At 37.7% G+C, this 10,286-nt stretch overlaps 1 protein-coding gene and 1 long non-coding RNA gene across 3 annotated transcripts in view; one reads left to right on the top strand and one right to left on the bottom strand.

Moving 5' to 3' along the window:
* LOC107216364 overlaps positions 1-4,323 on the top strand; it is a 9,877-nt gene extending 5,554 nt beyond the window's left edge. The window contains exon 2 of the long non-coding RNA XR_001525504.3: positions 2,929-4,323. This is a non-coding gene — a long non-coding RNA (uncharacterized LOC107216364). The remainder of the gene's footprint in view (positions 1-2,928) is intronic.
* DAPK1 (death associated protein kinase 1) overlaps positions 3,257-10,286 on the bottom strand; it is an 84,535-nt gene continuing 77,505 nt past the window's right edge. For both annotated transcript variants that reach the window (XM_015653426.3, XM_015653427.3), the window contains 4 exons: positions 9,335-9,473; positions 7,880-8,000; positions 6,296-6,484; positions 3,257-5,651 (listed from right to left, as the gene is read on the bottom strand). In XM_015653426.3, the coding sequence (XP_015508912.1) occupies positions 4,419-5,651; positions 6,296-6,484; positions 7,880-8,000; positions 9,335-9,473 (1,682 nt within the window). In that variant the 3' untranslated portion in view covers positions 3,257-4,418. The remainder of the gene's footprint in view (positions 5,652-6,295; positions 6,485-7,879; positions 8,001-9,334; positions 9,474-10,286) is intronic.

Below are 10,286 nucleotides of genomic sequence, written 5' to 3'. Positions count from 1 at the left end.
TTTGCCAAAAGGTACATTCCTAGATTATCTCCTAGCTACACTGCTTACATTGCAATATCTGCTATATAGTTCATCTGCAGGTTACATGTGGCCTACCAAGCCTTAGCATAACTACTACTAATGTCAACTAATACTAACTATTAACGTTTGCTACTATCTTAATAATACAGTTTATTGAATCAAATGGCAACAATTGCTTTCGGAAAAACAGTCTTTAAATATGCATGTGTTGGATTTGGACCTCACCCAAAGTAGTCTGGCTGGTGCAGAAACACTAGGTCAGTTTGGTTAATGCAAAGCTGAACCAGGTCCACTGAGATCCTCATCTGGCTTTGAGACAGGATAGCTGCTGGTCCCACTGCTGTAAAGCTTGTTATGATAAAAGGTGTAGCCATACAGAGGAATACGCTCCCTTCTATGTACTGCTCACCTGACTTTTGAAGACCCAAATACTTCTACCTGCAAGGTCTGCATGGCTTGGCTGTAACCCTTTTGGAAAGCAAGTACCTTAGGCCTTGTTGAAAACCTATTTTCTTTCTCTTTTCCACCCACTGCCTTGTCTTGTGAGTCAGACAATGCCTGAAAAGAAACGTGAGTTAATTTTTGGTGTGTGCTTTTTGTTTTTGGTGACACAGTAGACTGAGTATAATAATTAAAAAATCAAATAGAAATAAATTTTAATATTGTGTAGAGTGCTTTTAGGCCACCTTCAAAGATACTGCAATGCTCCATCTCCTCTGACTTAGCCAACAGCATGCTTCATTTACTTTCTTAGGAGTAACAACTTGGGCCTTACTCCTCCATTACATTGGCAAAGTTGAAACAGTGATGCAATTCAAATTGAGGCACCTGTTTTAAATGATGCTGCAACAATGCATCTCTGCTATAAAAAAGTTACAGTGAATTGAGGGAGTAACACAGACAACAGAAGTTTAGGACCTGGAATTGGCTCCAGCACAGCCAGCTCTAAAAACTTGATTGTTGCTCTCTGTAAAGACCTGACCATTCAGGAAAGTGTCTTCTTTCTAAACGTGGCTCTGTCAAGCATGTGACATTTAGGAGTTTCTAAACTCTTGTAGTTTCATAACTTTCTCAATCACTTGAATCCCAGAGGTCCTAAAACCTATGACTCACTTTGTCTTACCCTTTTCTCCTCATCCTTTTAAAGTGAGAAAATTCATATAATCATATATCCATAAAAATAATGTAAAAATAAAAATCATATATCCATAAAAAATCATATAAACATATATTCACCTCCACCCAAGGCTGCCTCTGGATGCCCTTGTCCCACTTTAAAATCATTTGCATGTAACCACTGATCTCTTGTGGCTTTCCAAACTCAGCAGTCAGGTCAGCAACAAAACTTCCAAAGACAGTACAACCAGTAACACACATTAAAAATAGCCATATGAAGTGCTTTCTTCGATGCATGCTGCTGCATGCTTGGGAGAAATCATTGGGAAAATGTGCTGCACCAAACTGTTTGCTTCCTCCCTATCTTCTTCAGAAAATTTCTGTAAGACTTGAAGGGTGCCAGTAGAATACTTCCCTAAACTAATCTGTAATGCATCTTGACCTTGAGCAACAAACTCGAGAGTTAGTCTCTATTATAGATTTTGAAGACGAAATGAAAATTGTCATTTGTTGCTTTATCTTCAATATTATGTTTCAGCAGCTCTTCTCTGAAGCTACAAAGATGGTTAGTATCCAGCTTCAGTTCACTGTCAGGAGCTAAAACTACCATGTTCCTTACATGAACTATACATTCTGTACACTTAAACTTTTTTGACCTTGCACACACCTCCATTTTCTCCATTTCTGGAGTAAGGGCAGGATCTTTGCATCTTTTAAACACGGTTCTAAAAAGTGCAGAATGAAGCTCTGCTCCTAGTCACATTCACAAAAAACAAGACGATACATTAATACAAGTGAAGCAATAGAAGGGATACTCACATGTATCAACTTGGCTAGCCTTTTTTTTTATCCCCAAATTATAGTCTAGGAAACAAAGTTTTTATTTTTTTTATCAGTAGCACAGGATTTATAAGAAAGGAATCCAAAGCTATCCTGTGACTGTGATTCACTTTCCTGAGTGTATCACCATGAAAACCATAAATGGTGCAGTAACTGCTAGTCAAAGGTTTGTCATAGAGTCCACTAATTTATACACCCAGGTCTGCATTTTATAGTAAATGGAAGCAAGGAACTGTGAGAAACATGCAATAAATACTGTTGGGAAGGGAAAAACAGAAAGAAAGTAAAAGGAGTAGTTCATCAGTGTTGGTAAGTTGACCACACATCTCCAGTGTACATAAAGCATTTGGGAAAGTGGGCTGGAGAGGAAGCCTTTTCTGGTAGAAACACAGGAAGTTTTATGACATGAGAAAGACCCCTCCACTTACCAGACTCTGACAGAAGTACTAAACATGTCTGCAGCTGGAAGTGGAGGTATGGAAGTGGCCATTAGTTGACAGAGATAAATACAGGCTGCATAGAGGTGGGCTCTGCACTGAGCCACTCAGAGCAGCAGTGGGCAGAATATCAAAACACAGAGAGCTCAGGGTAGGACTGCTCATAAACCATACTTCTTATTGAGGACTAGATTTTAAAAGAATGGTTAACTAGGGAGCCCAACAATAGCTGGAACCTGAGGAAAGATTTAAAAAAGCAAGGGCAAAATAGGCAAAGGGAGGGGGAAACAGTAACTAGCATTTTTAGATCTTGCTTAAATCCTTTGCAGGGCAGAACTATTGTGCAAAGATGCCTGCATAGCGTGCCATACCAAGACTGTGCAGCTATCAGGGAGAGATGCTGAGATTTTAAATAAGCAGCACCAGCAGAGGACCTTGTGTGATGAGGGGATATTTAATGTAAAGGACCATTGTTTGAGCACAAGTTCTAATGCAGTGTCTTCTCTCTCTGCAGCATGGCGTTATCTGGAGAATTCCTGATGACAGACTCACATTTGCTGTCTTGCTTTCCATTATGAAAAACCACAAAGGAAAAGCTATGTAGCAAACTGCTTTGGCTTGCCAATTGTTAAAAGGAATGCAGATCCCTCTGCTGCACAGGAACCACCTCTGCAATAAAAAAAACCGCCAAAAATATTCCTGCAGCATACTAAGAAATCCCCATGAAGTCAAACAGGAGGTTCCCAGAACTTCAGAAGGCAGGCATTACCTCTCCTCAATTCTGACTCTGAAGAAAAGAGAAGTTTTGATACCCTTCAGCAACAGAATGTGATCAACAAGGATGCAACAAGCAACAGTTTATTTGTAGAAAAATCCTTTAAAATTTACTACAATGTAAGATTAAGGAAAAAATAGTCTTAATATATGTACATACAATATATATAAACAAACACTTATCGCACCATGAAAATTACATGCTTTTTAGAACAGAGAATGAATCATATTCCCTCATATCAATTTTAAAGTTATCACTGCAAGAAACCTTGCTTCCTTTTTTTTTTTTTATCCCCATCAAAGTTTTCAAGTACAGGAAGTAAGTAATGCAGGATCTAATAGTAGAAAACCTTTGTTATACACAAATTACAACTGACAGCTAGACAATATTATTTGTAGTATCCAACACTTGTGGTTTTGAGCTCTATTATAATGATATGAACTTTTACCTGAGGTGCATGGAAATAACGAAGCATGATAATTGGCAAGTTTAAGAGATTTTCACATTATGATTTGACTTTAATTGAAGTTGATTAGGTATCACATCTATACCTGTAGTACTGGCACAAGAATGCTCTGCGCGAGTCATCACCAATGACTTAGAAGTGCAGGAAAAATTAACAGGCAAGCACCACTTGCAATGAAAAGCATGCAGACAATTTAAGTGAAACAGAGGTAGCATGTTCTTGTAACTCCAGCAGGGTCATTCAAATCAACTGCACTCTCCCTTCTGCAAAAGGCACTCACTTTTTCAGCTAAAAACAATGCGCTTAAGTTTGGTCAGACTGACCACAAATGGTGGATTTCTCCCCTTACAAATATAGAAAAATGTTAAGCAGAGAACACAGTTAAAAGAAAAAAAAATAATGTAAGGAACATACACATATAAAGGTACCATGTGCTATTCCTCTCCCCCTAACTTTTATGGGAAGAATTATAGAAAACAGTTGCAGTACATAATCCAAAAGTTAAGACTTTCCAGTTGAAATGGCAGTATTAAGCAGCACATTCTCAATCAGAAATAGTTTTAAACCACCAGAAGTACACCAGTCTTTTTAATAAAGAGCAACAATTCACAGTTAGGAGTAGTAAGTTTATGCACATAAAAGGTGGTGCTAGAGAAGGATCCTCTGATGCAAAAGCTCATAAATTAGTATGCACTGTAACTTTTATACTGTATCTTTTATCCTTTCTGCACTTTGAAAGGCTGCCCACAAAAAACACCTTTTCTTACCGTGACACTACAGAACTAATCGAGTTATAAGATGTTCCACTGTTGCAACTGGAGGCATAAGCCTCTTGACCATTAGCATCTAAATTAATTTTAAATACAGAAGATGCCTTCAGTAAGAAATCTGCTGCATCTCTGCGACCTAATTCTCTCAGCTTAGACATTAGTATGCCTACAGTGCTGTCAGGTGCATTACTCCATTCCTGCAGAAGGGCATGAACTGGGCTTGAGAGAAAATAATTTTGTGTTCCATTATTTGTATTGTACTTTGCAACAAGGTCAGGGAGGCCCAAGTTCATGGCAAGAAGGCACCAATCTTTGCCCATTGGATCAGGTGGATCCAAAAGTCGACTTAGTTTTCTCCTGGTAAGTAGATTCAGATCAGAAACATGAATATCCATTCCTAGGCTTCCCTGGGAGTAAACATCAAGACACCCAAAACACAGTATACTGCTAAAGCTCTCTTTATATCCCCCCATAGTATTAGTTAGTGATGTCTCCTTTTGACTCTGCGCACGGAAAAAGTCTCTAGGCTGGTAGACCATTACTGGTTCATGATGTTCCCTCAGTTGCTGAGGACTAAGGTAATATTTCCCAGTCAGAAGACCTGGTAAGGTCGTGGCTATTAAGTTATCAATGGTGCTGCACACAGAATCCAGAAGTAAACAGCACTTGATCTTCTCTGTTTCCAGTCCTCTAACTTGAACCTCTATACCCTGCCCATGGTTGACCAGCAGCACTAAAAGCTCAGCTCCTCGATTCATAATCTTTGATCCATTTACCCACAGACGTATATCAGCATCTCCCTCTGTGCTCTGCTGATGAATCCACCTGCAGAGATTCACCTGAACTTTATGAAAAATTCCACAAGGAAATGGGGTAAGATGTTCCACAGGAACGATTCTAACACCACCATATATCAGCACTTCATCCTCCTCATCTGTCCAAGACCTGTGGAGATTGTCAGTCTTTATAAGAGCAGGAATATCCACCATCGCTCCACTGCTAAGGTCCCTTGCACAAATATCCATGGCATCCAAAATCTGTATCAGTTCTTCCACGTCACTATCTGTCACCAGACGCTGGATGTCCTCGATGGTGTACCGACCTCTGTAGTGATGGAGGGCTTTTGGGTTCTCCACTGACAAGATTCTTCCAAGGACATTAGAACAGAGCCAGCGAGGATCCAGAAGCACAACATCTTGGACAGTTTCACTCTGCATAATGTTAATCTGTTTATAAATATGAAAGTTACTGTTTACATCTTGTGAAGTACAAGATGATAGCCCACATTCTCACCTTCCTAACAGACTGACCGAACAGTTTGATTAACACTGCTCACAGGAAAAAAAAACCAATAGTGCATTTAAATATATCTCATAAATATATCATATAAATATATATGTTCTCAAGTACTGAGAACAAAAACCAGATCTTGCTGTTATTTTACACTAGTAATGAAATGATTAGAGCCCAACAGCTGGAAAGCCTAGTCATGCCCTGCAAGCTATTTATGCAAAGGTGTTATCCTACTACTCAATTTCTAATGGACACATATAGATCTTTCATATGCAGTGAACATTTCAGTGAAGCTGGTAACATAATGATCCTTTCTGGGTATTTTATATTCTTTCAACTATAGTAATAAACTCTAATTCTTCCTGTCTCAAAGAGATTACATTGAACAAAATAGAAGCCAGAAGACCTAATAATGATAACAGAAAGCATTAATAAGCATTCTGTACTTCTCATGATGTCTTAAGAGGAAGAGAAAAAAACCGAACAACTTTAGACATTTGCTTAAACTTATAAAGCAATATTCTACCAGAACAGTATCTTGCAAATAAAGAGATGGAATTTAGATAAAAATACTTACTTCTCCTATGCTATGCAACTGCTGTGCAATATGCCGTAGGTCATTTTGGCTTGCTAGGGGATTAAGATGTTCCTGTACATCATACACAAACTGCTGCAAGGACATCAGCTGGTTGGGTCCATTAATTTTTCTCCAGGAAGGCAGTGTGGAGATTATTTTTTCACACAGGTGAGTCATAGGTGGGCAAGTCTTAGAAAAGCGCAGAAAACATCCATTTGAGAATAGTGGTAGTATTTTTTCGTTTGTTTTAATGGAGGTGTGATGCATTCATAATGAATATTCAGATCTAAGGAGTTCCCTTTGTGCTGGACCCTTACTCTTTCATCTGGCATTCACTTGCTATAATACCTACCTACCTTTTCTTAAACAAGTCAATTGCAGAAACCAGTTTTTTCACTGAAATAAGCAAATTTTCCAAATATCACCATGAGCTGCTGTCATGCATCTATAAGTTAATGCTTATTTCTGAAATGATCAGAATTTATTTAGAATCTGTACTCATTAGTACACACGATCATTTTACTTCAAAACATGAGACAGCAGGGTATTAAGTAAGAAGCAAAAGTGGTACTTTGATTTAGTGATTGCCTCAGACTTCACTGATGCCCTCTTGCTACATTCTCCAGCCACAGCCTCCGCTTCTTTGCAGTAAATCCCTTCAGATTTCAAGCTAGTGACAATAGCTATAATAAAGCTTTCTTAGTGAAAAAAAGCTTACAAAATCAAGAGACCATCAGGAATGTAAAATAGGCTAAATTTTGCACAAATCCAAATATTTTCATCAACCCACAGAATTAACTCAGTAATACATACACTTTTAATCAATTACAAAAAAATACATTTCAAAAGTAGCTGCAGAAAATCTCATTGGTGTGTAACATAATATTAATCCACTTAACACAGGCTACAAAAAATTTGACTTGGTCACACTTAGGATGGAAGTCCCTATGGATTCATGGTGAAAACATCAAATCATGGCTACACTTTACCTTTAGTCTTACGTGCATATAGCTACTCGCACAGATACAACTGCAAGCAATATTTTTCAATTAAAAATGCAGTAAAAGGTTAATACATATTCAGTTTACATATACATATTTGGAATTATTTTTCTAACAGTTGAGAAAACTGTTCTACTCTGGAGGGTTTTTAGTGAAAAAACTTATTTCCCTGAAATATATTTATAATATATTTCTCTCTTTCTCTGTAATACTATGCTGTATGCATGTAATACTATGCATATCATGATTAGAAAAACCAAAAAAGGGGGGGCAGTGCTGAAATCCAATCACTGCCAATCAAAAACCGAAACTGTTTTTGATTTAAACTGAAATATCAAATTGTTTCCTTTCAACAGAGAGTATTTTGGTCATCTGTTCGAAACAGCTACTATTTGCAAAATACTGACTGAATCTTTGATGTCAAGGGTTTGCTTATCACAAGACCTGTCACGTGTGTGGCTTAGAAATTGGAAAACAGTGGTTTCTGTATGTTTCATTGTTCTAAGTTTGAAATTTACAGTAGATTAGTACACAAATGTCCACATTTTGGCTGATGCAAGTCAGATCATTAGACACTACCTACCGAAATTATCTGGCTTCTTATTTCTTGCAGGTGATTTCGGAGAAGCTTCATATCTTTAGACCCAGATGCTCCAGCATCCAGGACAAATAACTTTTCCGAAATTTGCAAATCATTTCCAAATCTAAAGGAAAATAATTATTATTAACTTAGCCCCAAATCTGTTATATTTCTTAATACAATTCTACTTCCATCTTAAATTATACTAGAGTTGTTTTCCTCAAGGAATTATGAAGTTCAAGTAATGATTATGCTGAGATATTTTATAAGCACAGACACTGTAGCTGCTGTATAATTTTCCTGAAAATAAGCAGAGATATTAAGAGAAAATCGTTTTCTCTCAGGATGAAGAGTGACTATGCATAAGAAAATTGTAACTACACAACATGACTTTTAATTACAAAATGAAACATTTTACTAGAAGAGATTACAGGAATTTATTCTTTTTAAGGTCTTAAAGTCTGTTGCTTGCTTTCTTCTCACTTTAAATAGTTTAGTAGTCATTGCTGTTAACAGCTCTCTTTCTCACTTCCTTCTGACTTTCCAACCACACAAACCTGTTTGCCTAGCTCTGGACAGATTTGCATTTAAAAGGATTTCAGCACCAAAGATAACACACAGGTATTTTTCTATTGGTTTATTTCAATTGATTAAGATAATTAACTAATTAATACTTAATTAAGATACTACCCTCCCCCACACCACTGTGCTGGAATTCCTACTTCTGTTTCTTGTACAGCCCAGACAAGTGTCCATACTCACAGGTATGGATGATTTTTCATACCCAGTGTTTCCCACTTACATTCTTACTCTGAACATAAGGTATTGTTACTTTAAACAATTCTATGTTTATGGAAAATTCCCTATTTCCATCTACCATTAGAGTGTGCTCCAGGCATTTGCTGAAGAATTCTACAAGTTTCGCTATCTTCTAGGTCCCTCTTGGATGACCTTGTCACCTGTGTGACTCCACAATGTCCAGCTTTCTGCAAACTGTGTGGGGAGTACTTCCAGGCCTCATTTAAGTTTTTTACACACCTATCCTAAATCAGCAAAGAGCTAAGAGCAGTTCTCTGGTAAAGCTTCCTCTTTTGCATTCAGAGTTTTAGCTGAAAATGGCCTACTTTTCTGAGACCAGCAAAAAACCCCAGAACCAAGATGTTAGACAGAAAGTTGGAATGGGTCTTTGGATGTAGCCCAGTGTTTACAGGGTGAGACTGCCTACATCACAATTAATTTTGACACAACTTGGCTTTTTTTAGCTCACTCAGGGCAGCTTACTTGCTGTACTATTGATAATTTTTTCAATTTTAGCACAACATATGCTTCCTGAACATATTCAAAATATCACAGTATCATATAAGCCATACAAAACCTTTTACCTATTCCAATCCATTTTAATATTTTTCTTTCCAATTAGCATGTTTAAACATGATGTATAAATATAGTTCCCATTACCTGTTCCTGATTTCTTTCAACAAGGAGATGTCTTTGTCATACCAGAACTCGCCCCCAACAGGCCGAGGCAGATTGACGATGTCAGCATGTGTGGCAACCAAAACAACACGCAGGGGGCTTTTCAGCTTTCCACCAAATGCTAGAAGAGAAACAAGAGGACTCCCTCAATATGAGGCATGCCTATGGAGATGGCTCATACTGAGCCAGAAATGCAGAAATACATTTTACATTCTTCATACCAGCCACCTTTGTAGTGATTTACCAACTCTAAGCATAGCCATTAACAGTGTACCTGCTGGTGCTCTGGCAACTATCTGCTTATAGGACTGTCTGTATAAGGCTCAGTTTTAATAGCTAAACTACTTGTATAACATCAGATACGTTTATATTGTGTTACTTTATCAGTTTAACAAAAACAGTAATTGGTAGCGCTAATGATACAGCTACTAACTCAACTATGACAGCTTGAGGAAAAAAACAATTAGAAACAGCAGCTTCTTGAAAGGGTTTTGCATAAACTTTGAATAGTCCTTAATATTACAGGTGCAGACTAGAGGATTGTAGGAACACAAACATCTACAACATTCATATGTTGATATGAATGCTACTTTGCAGTACTTACACAAACAATGACCTCTCACTTAGGTGAGAGTTAAGTAGGAAAGCCTGGCAGAAGCCATGAAAAAGAATGAGAAAGAAAGATACAAATGGCATGAATGAGGTGACAGTACGGAACACAGAGTTGTCAATCTTTTCTCAGACTCATATACCAGAAGAGAGAAGACATCATTAAGCTACTTTTAAAAGACACAGTACACCCAATCCTGCTCTTTGAGCCTTAAAAAAAAGGCCGCATGGGAGAAATATGCTTATATCACTGCTCAGTTCTCATCAACTAAGAGCTACAGAATCTCGATTAACTCATAAAAAGCCATTTCCCCAAATCTCTGCA

Source organism: Parus major, chromosome Z (assembly GCF_001522545.3).
Source record: "Parus major isolate Abel chromosome Z, Parus_major1.1, whole genome shotgun sequence".
Lineage (NCBI taxonomy): Eukaryota > Metazoa > Chordata > Aves > Passeriformes > Paridae > Parus > Parus major.
This window is presented reverse-complemented; position numbering and strand designations above follow the sequence as displayed.